Source organism: Anser anser, assembly GCF_964211835.1.
Source record: "Anser anser genome assembly, chromosome: 6".
NCBI lineage: Eukaryota > Metazoa > Chordata > Aves > Anseriformes > Anatidae > Anser > Anser anser.
In genome coordinates, this window is record NC_139726.1 from 20,087,004 (window position 1) to 20,104,425 (window position 17,422).

The following is a 17,422-nucleotide window of genomic DNA, read 5'->3' on the forward strand; positions in this document are numbered from 1 at the left end:
AACTTAAAATCTTACCATAAAAGACTAATTACTATTGCTATTATTTTTTAATAAACCAACTCACTATTAAGTTCCACACTGAAAACTCAGGAAAGCATCAAAAATTAATAACTGGAAGAGTTTTCTCTTCCATTAATAAATGGAAGCGTTCAACTTGAGAAAAGAATTACATTCCAAAGTTTTCTCATAATATGCAAACTTTTTTTCTGCTGGTTCAATTCATTTAACCAGTTAATTTATTTTGATTAATTGATCATGACAGTATTACAGTATAATGTTGATTATATTAGATGTGTACACTTTCAAAGTCTTCAATTAGCTTAAGAAAATGCAGATAGGCCAAAAATTTGCTATGCTTCAGAGGAAGAATGTTCAATTACATTCAGCAGGGAAACCACAAGTATTTTTATCTAACCACAGTTCTTAAAAAAACAAGGGATGAACGGTGAAAAAGTCTTAAGAGAATTTCAGAGAGGACAGAATCTTAAAGACATGACCTGTTTAAGTAGTATATTACATGTTATAAAACTGTACTGTCAGCTATGCCCCCAGGTCTTGGTGAAAATGCAGTATTTAAAAAATTGGAATGCTGGTTATATAAAGTGGAATAATAAAATTGTTAGTATAGTCAACCTCTAAATTCTACTTCCACGGGCACTAATATAGTGAATTTCATAAATACACCTTTACTTGAAAACTCGAAAAGACTGCATCTTGCCTCTGCCTTGTGTTTAGGAGGTGCCCAAGATCTAGATAAATACAATCTCTGTATCTATTTTAGGGTTACTTTTGATATGTATTCAACTGTCAAATCCTCATATGCTTCTTTCAAAAAGATGCCCTGCTGGATATTTGCAGTACATTATGAACAGATGTTGTTCCTGCTCTGCTGATTCATGTTAGAGGACTTGTATCTTTGATGGATTATGAAAAGTGGATGAAACCATAAGTGAACAACACAGTATAATAAACAAATTATTTAGCATTTCACTGCTCTTTCTAAATGAACTTACAACAGATTCTAGGCTGTTGTTTTCACACTATTCTAAACTTGTGTCTTTTTATGCCATCAATAGCTAGCTGATAGTGTCTTAAGGTAAATGACTGGCTACATCTCAAATCCTGATCACTCAACATGACCTGGATTTGCTGTGTTCCAGAAAAAAACATAACATCATTTGAGAATAAGGACCATGATATGCCCTTGTGGTCCAACAATACAATTTGTAGTATCAGAAATTTTCAGTGGTACAGTTAGCAGATTCCATTTTACAAACACGGATTTTTAAGTGTGATGTCTACATTGCACGTTTGGGCCATCAAATCACTATTGAAGGTACTGAAATGTTTTCTATCCTTTTGTTCTCAAAGATGTATATGTGTGTTTTACTGTACCGTGGAGGTTCCTAAAAATCGAAAAAAAAAATATTTGAAGCAAACAACAGCATCTGAAGCAAACAACAGGACAAGATTTAAGGTATAGAATGAGGTGTTCTTTCTGAGTTGAGTTCCTTCTATCTGAATGCTCAGGTACCAACAATGAAGGTTCTACCAACCTTATGTACACCTTCATCTCCAAGAACACTTCATCTCCTGCTCAAGCTTTCTCACTTAAAGTAACATTAAGTACTTTCCTGGAACAGGCTAGTGAACTACATGCTCAGATGATCTTTATAATTTCTAATTTTTAAAGCCATGTGTCTGCAATAACATCATGCTAGTAACAAATGATATTATAAATTGTACTTAACTGTATAAACCTCCAAGGTACCTAAGGCTCCATCAAAACAGAATAAAGTGGGAGAGCATTTTTAAATTGGAAAATATTAGAAGACTGAACATTGTTCATAGAGTGAAAACAGCACTTTTGTAACTCCTTGCCTACCCCACGAAAGGACCATCTGATTTACATGAAATGAGTTAAAACATGGGATATATATTCCTTTTTGCTGTTTAGAATATTATTGATTTTTTTTTGACATCACAGATGACAGTAAATGTGATTAATTACTGCTGATAATTGGAGCTTCATTCCAGTGGTTATTGCTTGTCAGTAACAATTAATAGCTCCACAAAATCCTCATTCATTTCACAATATTAAAGAACGATGGCTTCTGGGAATTATGCTAAACTAGCACTTTCAATTAGATTTCAAATTTTATAGTATATTGAATAACAGTTTATGGTCTTATAATAGTACCGGTGGTTTATTGTTGTATGGTAATCATTCTAATTACATGTGTGTTTATCTGGAGAATCGCAATTTTTATGGTCATAACAAAAATAGTCACTTGTGAGTTATAATTTCTTTAAAAGTATAGAGATTTTTGGTCTTTACTGGTAAAGACAATTTTGAATGCCAGTTGCATTGCTGTTCTCCCAATTTTTGATGGGCAAGATGCAACAGTTAAGGGATGAAAAGAAGGTTTAATTTCCTCGGTACCAAGCACCAAGTTGGTATGACATGTAGCACAGACATCCAATTACAAGTCTCTTGCTTACAGCTGGACTGGGCTGCAGATATAACACAGTAACTGTCTCATCTGAGCATCTCCAGAGTTGTGAGAAGAGAGGAGGGGAATTCATCAATAAAGAGGAATTCATCAAAATACTGATTTCAGATAGTCACTGAGAAGTATGCACATCTTTGCCCACTTCCCCAGTAAATAAATTCCAGTAGACAGGAGGAAAACTGATACACATATACACCAACCAAACAAACAACCAAACAACAACCACAACAACAGAAAGGGAGAAGGAACCAAGGAGTGACATGGACAAGCAAACAGGGGAGAGAGAAAAGGGTGGTGTAAAGTAAACAACGATAAAGTCTCTTGAAAACGTTATCTGAACAGAATTAGGACAAAATAATGCATACAGTTTAATGTTTGAGACTAGAAAGAGTATAGTGGTTTTCTGTGACATTAAGCTTACCAGAGCAAATTTTAAGTTTCTTAACAGAGATGCCAGGAGGCTCTGAAGTTGACATGCTTATAAGATAAATATTTAAAATATAAATATACTAATAAAAATTCTGGCCCTGGGGAAATCAGCGCACTTCTCTCATTGACGTCTACATTGTCAGGATCTGAATCATGGATCATATAACACAGTTCAACAAACAGTGGACAAGGGAACAACGTGGAAAAAGAGCTTTAGAAAGTTAACTTCTCAATTAGCATAGCAGATGCTGATCTCACTTGCAAAAGTGCTTCTGCTTAGGACTCTCAATTCAATTCTTTGACGCAGTCAGAGAATACAATTTCTCTGAGGCTACTCCAAATAAACCTTTGTTCTGTTTTGTGTTTTATTTGAATATCCTCTTTAAATTTACTGATAATTTTGATTATTTTTCTAATTTAATCTTACTTATACAAATTATCTAATGAATCTTTCAAATACAGAAAATTCTAGTGATTTGGTCTTGTAATATTCTTCCAGACAATTAAGTTACCCAAGTGTAGAACAAAGTAAGGTAAGAATCTATCCCATGAAGCACTGAATTGTTTTAGCAACTAGGTTAAAGAAAAAGTTAACAATGAAAATGGCAGTGATAATTCCAAGGAAAATTCAAGTCAAAACTGCAGCCCATTGTACAGTCTATTTAATGTATTCATTTTCCATTCAGTAATGATCCTTTCCAAGTTAATGCCAGACTCTGAATGAAGTCAATGAGAACAGGAGCAAGACCTTTCTTATTTCTGTTTGATTAGTTCGTGCAAGTTTGCAAAAGCAGAAAATTACTGCTGGTGACAGAGGAACCTCAAAAGATGTGCTTGTTCATGTCACTGGAAAAATCATAATCGAGAAGTTTGGATGATTCTCTAGAAATATATAAACCTTCTTGAATTATTTTAATCAGGGCTTTCAGACCATCTGTTCAAAAATATTTCTTCTTACAGTTTCATAATACTATTATTAGTTATTTGTTGTATACTAGCACCTAAAGGCCCTAATTAGCATTTATTCTACTGTGACAGGTGTTGTATAGACCATGTTGAAACCAAGTGCAGAGTAAGCTGGGACTAAATATAAGAAATAACCAGCTTTGCAATTCCCAAGGTAAATTTGGGCTAAGTGTATGTTAGGTGTTATTTTAGAACAATTGTTTTTCTTAACATTTCTTTTCATTTAAAAATATGTATTTGGAAAATAAACTCAAAAAATGATATGATATTTAATAAATTCACAATTATGACATTAAAAACATTATTAAAGAGATCAAAGAATACAGCATGAATGTCAGAAAACTGGTACAAAAGGACAACAGACTTCAACAAATGCAATTCCATTCTCATATTCTTTGATCTAATCTAATAAACCTTTAATCTTTCTATTGTAGGACAAAAATTCAGGCATTGCAATCCTCTAGATCCAATTCTAATCTCTTATTCAGACAAACCAGTTTCACTCCCCAGTAATTCTCAGGTTTGATAATGGCAACAAAAAGTCTTACAATATATTTCCTATCTTCAGAACTGAATATATTGAGCAAGGGCTTCTCATTTTATGATTAGAGAATTTCTTTTGCAAGAAAAAAATGAAGATTTTTCTTCTTTATTTTGTGAATGCTTAAATATTGACCTTTTATTCCTTTTCCCCCATATCCACCCTTCTCATTCCTTCTATGACACTCTGGGTAATTTTTTTATCAGTTGTAGTAAAGTACATTGTGCTGCTCAATGTCTTGAAACCACAATGGGTCCTGGCTGGGATAGAGTTAATTTTCTTCCTAGTAGCTGGTATGGTGCTGTGTTTTGGATTTAGGATGAGAATAATGTTGGTAACACGCTGATGTTTTAGTTGTTGCAAAGCAATGCTCACTCACAGCCAAGGACTCTCAGCTTCCTGTGCTGCCCTGCCAACAAACAGGCTGGGGGTGCACCAGGAGCTGGGAGGGGACACAGCCAGGACAGGTGGCTCAGAATGGCCAAAGGGACATCCTACACCATGTGACGTTGTGCTGAACAATAAAACTGGGGGGAGTTGGCTGGGGAGACTGCTGCTTGGGGTCTGGCTGGGCATCAGTTGGCAGGTGGTGAGCAATTGCATTGTGCATCACTTGCTTTGTATATTCTTTTATCATTATTGTTATCATTATTACTATTATTATCCCTTCCTTTGCTGTCCTATTAAACTGTCTTTATCTCAAGCCACAAGTTCTTACCTTTTTTTTTTTTTTTAATTGTCTCCCCCATGCCTCAGTGGTGGGGGGAGTGAGCGAACAGTTGTGTGGTGCTTAGCTGCCTGCCGGAATAAGCCACAACACAATTCAGCCTTCCCTGGAAGAGACACCTTTTTACATGCACTCTGTACTCAATTCCATTCAGCTACAATACAGCAAAATTAAACAGTAAACCACAAAGTCAATAATAGGTTTCTTTCTGTATGTGTATGTAAAGGTAATGTTACTGTAAGTCAGTAAAGGCAGTGGTTACTCAGCACCTGAGAAGACTAGATCTTATTCACATTTTCAAGGAAAGGATCTCAAGCTGACTTAAATTTAAGTTAAGATCCTAAGAAATGGCAGTATCCTCAGTTTCTGCAGCACAATATTACCATTATGTGTGTGAAGCATTTAGAAGCTTCTTAAATCAATTCAATTACTTCCACATGGTGACCCTCAGAAATGCATAGCAAGAAAGAGCAACCTCCATTTGCTTTCAGTGTCTGAGAGCACACTAACTGGTATTCAGTGGTGGGGAAGATACCTCCTCTGTAGTCGTGTGACTTCAGTGGCATCTCTGAAGAGAGAGGTGTTATTACTACACCTTGGTACATTAGAAAGGGACTTTTCATTATAAGTGAAAGTTTCAACTTGAAAATTCAGGTTCTTGTGCTTGCTTAGCATCAGTACTTATGGACTGAAGTTCAGACTTCTTATTCTGCCTCGTCGTTAACTGTCGCAATGCTCTGTGTGTAGCATTGTGATGTGAAACTGGGATTATATGTAGTTCTCCATGTTAAATGTGGAGTTTTTCTTGTGACTGCAATAAAGGTAGCTGGGGGACTGGACTGTGTGCATTTGAGATGGTGGGGGGAATATTTAGAAAGCCTATAGTACTGAGTTATCAAAGTCTTAAGTTATTTTTAAGTGATTCTATTGATGATCAGCAGTCTTTTGTTTAGGATTCATTAGACTCAATTCAAACCTTCTGATGGTCTCACAGTTGCTGTGAGTAGAATTTACTTCTTCCTTGCCACCCTTTCCTCATACAGTCTCCAATGCTGGAGAGAGACATTTCAAAGACTTAGATTATCTGAGCAAAGGTGCATAGGAACACTTTCTTAATTAGCTCAGATATTTTGGGTACAAGTAGTCTTTAACAGAGAAGTGTGCCACAAAATCCACGTTGGGAATTCTTCAATTACTGTTTTCAGAATGTAGCATTTTACAAAACACCTAGCAAACTAGACATTTCCTCTAAGAAATCTCCAGAGAATTGGACGCCAGGAAGTCTGGGCAGAAGAGGGAACGTCAGAGCCTCATTAGCTGTTGTTTTTTGGCTGTAGATTCCAGCTTCTGCATGCCTTTCTAGTTCACAAGTACCCAGCAGTTTTACTGTGCCTTGGGTCATAAGATAATTGAAATGTGCATACATTCAATAGTATAAGGCTTATCAGAACACACACGTAAGAATTTAGAAGCTGAGACCCAGATGTTGACTGCTTTGAAGATTTTTTTCTTTATTCCTCTTTACTATGAGTTTCAACTCTAACTATGGAGAACCAAGCAGAACATAAACTATAAGCTGAAAGAAGAAACAGACCATGTAAACACGCTTTTGTTAGAATGCAACGGAGGTATGTTTTGAAAATTCAGACAAAACACCTGCTGGAACAGCTCTCACCAAAACATTAGATAGGCCATCTTTTCAGGGGATGTTGTGTATTGTGGTGTCTCTGTTCAGAAAACTACTTGTATTGTTACAGAGTGAAGCAGGAATAAATTTCCCCAACATGCTGTACTGTGCTCATGATTATATTTAATGTCAGAGATGAAGATCATCTTTTAGCTTTCCTCACAGCTGACTTTTCAGAGTTTTGGAAAATTCTGCTTATTTACTAATTTTAAGTGAACGTTATGTCTGTAGTGCTGGAGACTTTAATCTGATTAATGGAGAAGATAAAAAACTTAACTTTCTACTGCTGCTACGTAGTTACTCTTGCACTTTGTGATTCATTCCTGAATCTCAGGAGAAGTAGGGTTGTTTTAGGCTACACACTTTTTGTCAAAAAGTCACTCTCTTGTATACCTGCTTTGCATACAAGAAAATAAACTCAAAGAAGAGTCTAGCAACAATTTTCCATAGAAGGCTCATCAGTCTTTGCTATTATTTCACAGCAGTAAAGACTTAACAGTTATGCTAAGAAGTTTCCTGGAGGGGTCTATACCAGAGCTTCTGTGTTTACATCATTGCTATGCTTATCAGGTACATGGATTTCAGGCATTTGCCTTTTCTGCCTCATCCCTCTTACCTTCTATAACTTATGTTTAATAAGAAGGGAAAAGCTCCTCAGAGCTTTAATAGCAGGAGATAATTGTTCTATACTCTGTGCAGTTTCCTCTCCAGCACTATAACATACATCAGTTGGTAATGGTTAATTACTCTCTGCACTTGCAATTCAGTCTCCCGAGGAGTGAAATTAAATTTTGTGCTTTTAGCCTAGGAGAACACAGACTCAAAACACACACACAGTTCAAGTTTTCCTGAGCGTTGGTCAAAGCATTTCCTTGGCACATGGGACAGGCAGTTGCAGACCTGACTTTTATTGCAGGTGGCACTTTGACTTGATGTTATGGCTAGAACTATTTCTTTGCACGTAACACTGATGAGTATGTCTCTCAATGAAAGACTGCTTATCCATTATTCCATATGTGCTTATCCATTACATATAACCAAATGATTTAGTAATTCAAGAAATTACTTATTCTGTTTGATCCCTCATTTTGCTTACATTTGTCTGAAACTAACAGTTTTGGCAAGAGAGGACTAGCCGGACTTGGAGCACTGTCAGTAGCAGGAAAGTAAGACTTGAATTCATTCATCCTGGAAACTTAAGGACTGCTTTGTCATCCTTTGTCCAGACTTAACTGGATAGCTAGTACTTAAAAGTTTGGACTGAAGAGAATAGTTGTGTTTTGCCCATTCTTTGCCAGAAATATTGCTTATCCCTATGTGCATTAAGTAAATTATGCATAGATATTTTGGAAAACATTATGAACAGAGCTGTTTGGGAATATTCCAGTGTGCCAGTTTTCTAAAAAAGATCTCTTTTCATAAACCTGAAGAATTCCCCTGCACCATTATGGATTTCACTGAGTGCAAGTCATATTCATAGGATCCCTTGTCTGAACTCCCAATGGGTTCTCCCACCAGAAATTCACCAGACTTTTTAGGTTCTGGGAAATTTAAATAAGATATTCAGAGATAAGTTGATCTTAATTCTTGCAAAATGGAAATCATCCTTTAATAAGCTTTTTAAGGTGTATTATTTTCTATTTTCATATCTCGTTCCCAAAGTAACTTAGAGAAAAAGCTAGAGGTGGTACTTCAGATTTGGGAATCTGATGAAGACCACTTAAAACCTTTAAAATAATGCAGAATTTAGTATTAGCTTCCCAGGAAAAGTTCTCAAGCAATTGCAGTTATGTCAACATAAAATAAAACAAAACAACAAAACAAAACAAAAGTCCCAAATGCAGAATTAGAGCAACTTTCAAGAAGTATTTTTTGTCAGAGTTTTTTGTCTACTTTGGTAAGTTTACTTGATATGCTTATGCTAGTTACAAATTGTTTCTATAAAGAGTAGGCTTTATCTCATGATTAGTAAGACTACCAGTAGTGATAAAAAGCCAGCAGAATAAAAAGCTTTTTTTCCCATGCTAGATAGGAAGCTTAATTAGCATTAATTTAATTCTGAGAGCAGCTCTCACTTGGTCTTCCTTATTTCATAAAACAGCTTCTGCTGAGACGTTTTGCCACCTTTTCCCTGCCTATGCACAAATGCACGTTGACCTCCTCCCTCACCCTACTTCAGTACAAGCAATTTGTATGAAGTTTTCATATTGTTCTGAGCTTAAAAAAAATAATATCAACAATGACAAAATCCACAAAGAACCTTGTTTATAATTCATTTGGATTTGACTTTGATGAGGGCTCTTCCTCTTGAATTCACAAGGAGACAAGCTGGCCCAAAACTGATTTCCCTTACAAAAGAAGCAAGCAAACAGCAACCCTCAAAACGACTACTAAAAATAAATAAAATAAAATAAAATAAAATAATATAAAATAAAATAAAATAAAATAATAAAATAAAATAAAATAAAATAAAATAAGATAAAATAAAATAAAATATATATTTTTTTCAATTAAGGTGATGAATATGTTTGAGAAGGACAGACTAGTTCTCAAAGTTTTAAAGAATATTTTTGACCAACACTAATAGAAGAGCTGATCTTTAATATTTTTCAGTTTCTTTGAAGCAAAGTTCTTTATCTTCTTTAAGGCCAGTTTGCAAATACCAGGAGGAGAACTGCATAGTAATTTATTAGTGCCTGGAAACACCTAAGTTTGCCATATGGCTTTATTGTAGACAATTACAGTTCTGAATTTCAGCCATGCAAAATTTCAGAGTGAACTACATCTACTTACATTACAATGCTATATCTGAGATTTTCCCTCAGCTGGTTTTAGTAGGACTAGGCATCTTAGACACAGAATGTGTAAGCTCTGGGCTACCCTCTGGCAACTCAATAAAACAGAGTTCCTCTTAAATGTTGCATTTCTCAGGATCACCACCGTTAAATCAGCATAATTTAAGAATAAGTTTGGCAGCACTCAGTTCCGTCAGCCTATGAACAACTGAGTTGAGCTTACTACACTGACAGATGGGGAGGCTGCACTGTAGTTCAACAGAATAACACATCACTTTTTGTTGTACAAGTCTCCTAACAATCTGTTCTGCCTAGCATCCCACATCCTTGGGGGCCTGAACACATTTGAAGTGGTACTCTATAAAGAAAAGGTTCAGAAGAAAGTGCTGCCAAACTGGCTCGTGGTCATTGATTGCTTCCTCTTGGAAGCACAAATTAGAAAGGAAGTCCTTTAATATTAACAGTTTATTTTGAAAGAAGTTCTTCATGTGAAACCCACCCCCCACATACTATTAATAACACCTGTATTTTCATATTTGTCTACCATGACTAATTTAAACAGGGCACTATTCTGAAGTTCTCTGCAACCTATTTCAGCCATTCTGCACAACTAAGACATTGTGTAAACTCAAAGCCTGAATATAGATTAAGGTAATGTGATAAATTATGCAGAACACAATTGTTTGTTTACCATAAGGAAGGAGATAATTAAAAAGTGTTCTTGTAGAACTATATTGATTCTGTCTTAAGCAGAAGACTAATCACTGATTCTGTGTAGCTGTTTCACAGAATCACAGAAGGGTTGAGGCCGGAAGGGGCCTCTGGAGGCACCTGGTTCAACCCCTGCTCAAGCAGGGCCACCCAGAGCAGGTTGCCCAGGTGGCTTCTGAAGATCTCCAAGATCTCCAAGGAGAAGACCCCACAGGTTAGAGTTCCAGTAGTCCATCACCAGCGCAGCAAAGAAGTGTTATATTCAGTAGTCAAAGCACATGACGCCGTGTTGTTAGGCTAAATGACAAATAAATGGCTAAAAAAAATTATATCTTGAGCAAAAAGATCTTGAGTAAAAAGGCCTGGAAACTGGGTAAATTTGCACCAATTTCTAAACATTCCCACAACTTTTCCACTGTCCATTATTACTTTGATTAATTATTATAAGCATTCTTTATTTTGTTTTGTTGAGAGAGAAGAAGACAGAGCATATACTGTTTGTACGACATTCTCTTATTTTACATTTAAAATTAGAGTCACTACTCTTAAATTGTAAGACTTCATTTTCTAGAACATTTATAGAGATTTAGCTTCCTAAGTTCTTCAAGTTATGGGCTATATTAAACTTCATAATTTCATACTGATGAAGTAAACAATCACAACTCTGAGCCCCATTTCATGCAGACTTTGTAGCCCTCTAAAGCACAGCAAAGTGGCACTCATCTTAATTTTTCCATGAAGGTAGTCTTTTGTTTAGAGGATATAATTTCATTGGAAAATATTTATGGTTAGAAACATTTCTGACTTTTTAGTGTACAAATTGTAGCATTTCTGTTGGAAAATCACTCTTTGGTAAGAATGCTTCGTGAAAGAAAAGACAGTTTCATTTTAAAAGGTGACAAATACAATAACTGTTTCCCATTTGGAAATAAGCTGACAGAAAGTACTAGAGAAACGTGCTATAACTGTTTTCCAACACTTTTTCAAATGAGAAACAGTAAAAAAGAGCAACAGGATTTTTTTTTTCAATTTTCTTTCTGGTTTTTTCTTGGTGGTAAAAACTGTAGAAAATTTGTGTAACAAAAAACAGAATGTCTTCACCTGAAAATGTTGAGGTGGAGCTCTATGCTTACAGTATATTCCGCACATGTGTATTAATAGTCTCATTTACTCATTTTACATCTTCCAGATGGAAAACAGCTGAAAATTATATGGGACCAAAAAAAAAAAATCAGACTTAGTCAGACTTTTGGTCACATTTCTCACGTGAATAACTTCCTCACCAGAAATGGCATAAATATATAACCCTCACCATAACAAAAAAAGGCATTATTTTTCAAAAGGAAACCATCAGAAACTTAATGTCTGCAAAAGCTTCTCTACTGTTGTTGTATTTTACTTAATGAAAAAATTACAAAATTTCAAGATACAATGGTGTGTTCAATGTCATATATTGTTCTTTGAAAAGAGAAAGGCCTTCCTCAGCCACTTGGCTAGTTATATTAAACTGATAACTCTATATGAAATTATTATATCAATATTTTTTTCTGCTAAATCAAGACAAGTTACTTAAAGAAAGTTCTCAAATGAAGGCTCAGCACTGGGATTTCAAACTGAAACCAATTCTTACTGCCTGAACGTTATAGTGTTTGGGTGCTGGCTGTAGGTTTTTGCTGTTAAAAAAAAAAATCTTTAAAGCTACATGTTTCATGAATACATGCCTAATTCCTTATTGTGCTCCATCCTGCTGTATACTTTAGTTACAAGTTAAATACTCTGTGAAGGAAATCCAAAATTGTTGTTCATGAGCTCTGCAATAAAAAAGTAGATTTTTTTTTGTCTGAGCCAACAATTTTCAAGTGAATAGGGCCTTTATAAAACATATTTTAACACTCCTGCAGATTAATAACGTGTTAGCAGAAAAAGACGTGTTGAGCTTAGCTCAATTATCCTTCCATCCCAATTATACAGTGACATTAAATCTTGTGACATTTAATAAGAAAGGCCATTTCATCCATGGCTGCCTCAACTGCTGACAATTTATGCAACAGTGTTCCCTCCTAAGAAACTATTCTAAAAGAAGGCAGCACTCTCACACACTGCTATGTCTAACTGCCCATGTAAATTAAATAAGGTGCAGCAAAATATATAAAATCTTTCATTTTACAATTACTTGATGCCTTTGACTATAGAGAGGTGAATTAACCAGGCTGGTATGAATACTTTTTATGATTGCAACAGTGTTAATGGACTAATGTAAGAAAGAACCAGAGTTCAAAATAACAAAGAATTTGTATGTTGATATCTCTCACTTCTTTATATAGTGTTTTACATTTCTGAATGCATATTCACAGGTCTATATTTCTTCTGCTTTATTGAAAAATTGCTGTTCAGCAAAACTTTTAGTGATGCCACTAAATAAGCCACTGGAGTAAACCCAGTATTTTCTTCCTCAAGGCAGACCTGAGTGAAAACCTTTAGGATCAGCTCAAGATTCTTTTCAAGAACAACAAGCATACACACTCATTACTGTAGGTCACAAGCAGAGACATCTCAGCTAACTGCTCATTTGGCTCCAAAACTAGAAGGTGTGTATAGCTTAGACTGTATCTGAAATAACCAGCCTTGCTGATCAGCAGCTGGCTGGTTTGAGCTAGAGTCTCCATGCAGCAGCAAAGGACAATATATAAATGCAGCAGCCAACTTTATAGACATCTTGAGGATTTTTGCAGCAAGTTCTATTGTGTGGTAGTAAAAATGCTCTAATCATTTCCATCAACTTCTGCCTCTAAAAGTTACAAGTATATTAAGTCAGGCATATTTAGCTGGTCAGTGCCAGTACAGCTGCCGACTTCCATTTTAAGACCAACATTTTCCTATTTTCAGATAAATATGAAGTAAATGACTTGGCTTTCCAAATAGCTCTGAGTTCTTACAGCAATTTATTTTACTCTAATACAAAATAGAAGTTTATAGTAGGATAGAAGATCTGGTCTCTTTAGGTAGGACAGGTGTTTCAAATCAAATATCCAAGCATTGAAGAGTGGGCTGTGTGTTGTAGGTAAAAAGCTCTGTGAAAGTCACAGGATTGCATCCTGCCTGGTTAAGACTGGATAAATTAACCCGGGTTCATGCTCATGGTAGATATGCTAGCTTCCATGACTGTATTCTGCCAACGATAGCTATTTTGCATTTTTTCTGTGATTTTATATTAGATAGGGATATCAGGTAGCAAAAAGCAAAATTAAAAGCTTAATCTTGTCCATTTTTACAAATTAATAATAATAATAATAATGTTAGCTTATAACTCCATACTATGAAAATAAAATTATTTTTAGGATTTGTGGGTAGAAAAAATAGTGTGTGCCTTCATGTATACTGGCAAAAGTTAATCCAGCTGCTCCAAAATCAGGGCATGCCACAAACTGCTGTGCAGGATGGATAAATGAATGGATCATGGAGCCATGATCTTCATCCTTCTTTGACAATCATAGTTATTTTTGGTACCAAGTTACAGAATGTTATTTTTTTTTATTATTTATTTTAGAAGATGCCTGTGCAGGAATGAGTACTGTACATATTCTTCTGAAAGTATTTATTCTACAAAGTACCGTGCTTCGACTGAAGAAGCCACTGGCAAGGACTTTATGCCAATATAAAATTTTATGCACCCTTTCATGTAACACCTCTATAAAGCATTCATGCCTAAAACAGAAGAAAACAAAGTGTTTATATTTGTGGCAAGAGCAGATAAAATCTTAGGAAACCATAACCAGCAAAACGCGCTAATCAAATAAAAATTGGAAAAAGAAAAAAAAAAAAACATAAAAAGCTAAGCCAAGGTCTGTCTCTTAATTGTGGTAGTTCCAAGGACAAGAGAGGAATGAAAAATATTCCAAAGCCCAAGCCAGTTCCTGTGTTTTTGTTTCGATTTCTTGGGGATAGAATTATGTTTATGTGAAGAGACAGGTTTTCCTGCACATAGAGAACCGCAGCTAAATGCCACCAAAATTTTTTTGGCAGGGCTCTAATTTTTTTTAGAAACCATATACATAGTTAACACTTGTGAGTATATAAATGAATATATTTGCAAACTTTTCCAAATGTAAAGAAGCCACAGGGACAGGGCTGTCAGGCTCTGCTGGCACAGGGCAGTCAGCTGCCTTTGCATTTGCTGGGTGAGATGGACGCTGGCTTTGGACACTCGCTCCCTACTTGCAGAAGAATGGAGTCTGTAGGAAGAGGTCATTCGTGGTATCATGTCTCCATCTGCTACAGCAGAAAGCTGACTACAGTTCACAGCCTCGTGCTAACTGCTGCCGGGTGAGATGCAGCATGTTAGAGGGGAAGGAAGAGGTTCTCAGGAACAGGACAGGCTGCAGCAGACTGTGTACAGAGAAAGGGAGAAGGGGACGCCCTACTTGACAGACCCTGACCTCTCCATCCAATTTCCCAAATCTTCCCATCCCTTCCAAGTCTTTCCCTCTCTCCTCACTGCCCTGCTCTGCCAATGTTGCAAAAAATACCTTTGCCATTCCCAAACAGCAGCCAGTTTTCCTGCATTGCTGAAGAGCACCAGGTTGGTTTTGGCTGTATTTCTTCATCATTTTCTAACCATATGTGCACATTAGAAAACTATTTTTAGAAACACATCAGCTACAAATGAAAACCAGCTCGCTTATTTTTGTGTTTTTTTTTTTTTCTCCCTGTGCACTGTTGCTCTTTCAGTAATTACACTAGAAGTCAGAGCAAGAGTAAACAAATCATGTAAACACCCCTTCACATCACAAACCTTTCTCCTGCTACACAGGAGAACAGGACAGAAGGATAGCTGCTTCTTATTTATGTTACAAACAACCTTTGTCTAGTTAAGAGATGCAACAGAAGGTTCACCCCAAAAAGGTATGCTTTTTAACCTTTCCATTCAGAAAACAACAAGCAGTAGTTTGGAGCATTGGCACAATATACTCGAGTCCCTGCCAGAGAACAGCAACCTCTTTTTGAGAAATATCACCACTCACACTGAAGGGCTTCAGTCTGTGGGCTGTTGTTACTACGGCCTTTGGTGGATTTTTGTTGGTGTTATTTTTTTTCCTCTCTTTTAGGGCAGAAAAATATTTTGATTTTTGAACACGTTAAGCAAGTATTCAAGTACAGGGAGAATTCCAGATTTGATTCTACCTCTGCATAAGCCCTGAGAACTTTCCCTACAATTATGTTTTTCAATTATAGCTCTAATTTCTATTTTGGCTTCTGTCTTCTGGTTGATTAATGACATTCTAGAATCACAACAAAACTCACCAGATTCAACCTTTTGTTAAATTCTGCTTTCTTTTCAAAAGTTATTCTTCCACTGTGATCATAGGTACTTTTGGCAGCAACATTTTAGAACCATTTGCAAAATTGGAAAATAAAATCTATCATTTTTTCTATTCCACATGGAAATTAATGTAACATTTTATAATTTGAAAGAGCACATAAGCAGGCTGTTGATGAATTAATTCAACTACCAACAAGATTGGGAAATAGTAATAAAACTTTCTTGGTATGTAACTACCAACAATGCAATTTTTGAAGGGGTTAATGTTCACCTGTGGATAAAAAATAAAATTAAAAAAAAAAATAAAGGAATTGTATTTCTACCATGCAACAACCTGCAAATGTAATTTTTTTGTAATTTGTGCTGCAGCTAAAGAATGGTTCCATTGAGGTAGCTGCTGTAAAAACTACAATAAAATAAAATAAAAAATAAAATAAATAAAATAAATAAATTAAAATAAAATAAAATAAAAATAAAGTAAAATAAAATAAAATGTATGGCTTTAAATAAAATCAGAGGTCTCAATAAGAAAGTAATTATAATCACTTTGAGTGGCTTTGCATTACTCTCCTGCTCAGTAAACCTAATTATTGATAAATAACTTGAAGTCCATTTTCTCCTCATTGTAGTCGAACTATATTAATGGACGTTAAAGGTCTGATTTTTTTCTCTTACAAAGTCTATGGCAGCTTGTCAGTTTTTCTTTAAATTCTAATCTCTAAAAAACTTTCCTTCTGATATCTAGCACAGCAACTTTTAATATACCCCTATTATTATCAATCTAATAACATGACATAAGGCAGGCTCAGAGAGTCAAAACACTGCCCTTTGCTGCAAATTAACGTGCGCTGCTGGGACTTCCCCTTATCAAACACTGAGTTGTGAGTGACATACATGTTCCAAGTGAGGCAAAGTTTGCAGGCAGAGAGAATGTATTTTATTAGACGAGCTCACATAGCTGGAAAAAAATCAACAAACCTGCAAAAGTTTGTTTTCACCAAAGCACATTTATTTTGCCCAGCCATATCAGCAGGTTTTGGCAAAATACAGCCTCTGCCTACAACCTGCCTCCCTGGATTGCCACAGGTAAAACACAACCACTGCAAACATTACCAAGTGATGATGAGGCCAGGGTAATGTGTATAAATATATATTTTTGCATGTATTGAGACAACGTACATGGGGGGGGGGAGGGGTGGAATTAAAAAAGATTGTGCAAGAAAAACAGTTCCTATATATGCACAAATTACCCTACTATTTTACAATTTTGTATTTAAAATTTTTAATTATAATAACCTCTCATTTAACGCAAAGAAAATAAGATTTTTTCACCATACAGGAAAATTGTGAAATGAAGTACACCAAGCACTGCCAACTGCTTACAGAAAACAAACTTTTTCCCACTTTAACACCTCTCCACTGTAGATGATGAACATAATGTGAGACTTCATTGTGTGAATATGATGTGAAGAATACAAGGAAATGGACTGAAAATGGCTAGACCAGTATAGAGTACTTGCAGTAACAGAGAGGGCATACCTTTTGGGCTGCCTTTTTTAATTGGTAGTTTCCTTTTTGTAGCTGTATTTATAGTAAAATAGACTCCTTTTCCAAAAGTACTGCAGTATAAACTTCCATCAGAATTTGCCAGAGGTTTGCTGTTTCTCTAAACATTGATAAATGTTTTCTTGTCACACACAAAAGAAGATGCAAGTGATTCCTATTCTGTAGCC

The 17,422-nt window shown here is 35.7% G+C and overlaps 2 protein-coding genes across 51 annotated transcripts in view; one reads left to right on the top strand and one right to left on the bottom strand.

Moving 5' to 3' along the window:
* The window catches only part of B3GALT1 (beta-1,3-galactosyltransferase 1), a 206,147-nt gene that overhangs the window by 93,630 nt on the left and 95,095 nt on the right, over positions 1 to 17,422 (top strand). For 3 of the 49 annotated variants that reach the window (XR_014586229.1, XR_014586251.1, XM_083842430.1), the window contains exon 3: positions 1,372 to 1,477. The exons of 42 other annotated variants lie outside the window; for them this stretch is intronic. Coding sequence is in view for 3 of the 7 variants with exons in the window: in XM_083842421.1 (XP_083698547.1) it covers positions 1,372 to 1,410 (39 nt within the window). In the remaining 4 variants the exon portion in view is untranslated. 4 more of the 49 variants (XR_014586224.1, XM_083842421.1, XM_083842423.1 and 1 more) reach the window with 4 other exon arrangements.
* The window catches only part of LOC310901875 (uncharacterized protein), a gene marked incomplete at its 5' end in the record, with an annotated part of 188,503 nt that overhangs the window by 91,857 nt on the left and 79,224 nt on the right, over positions 1 to 17,422 (bottom strand). The gene's annotated exons all lie outside the window — the stretch shown is intronic.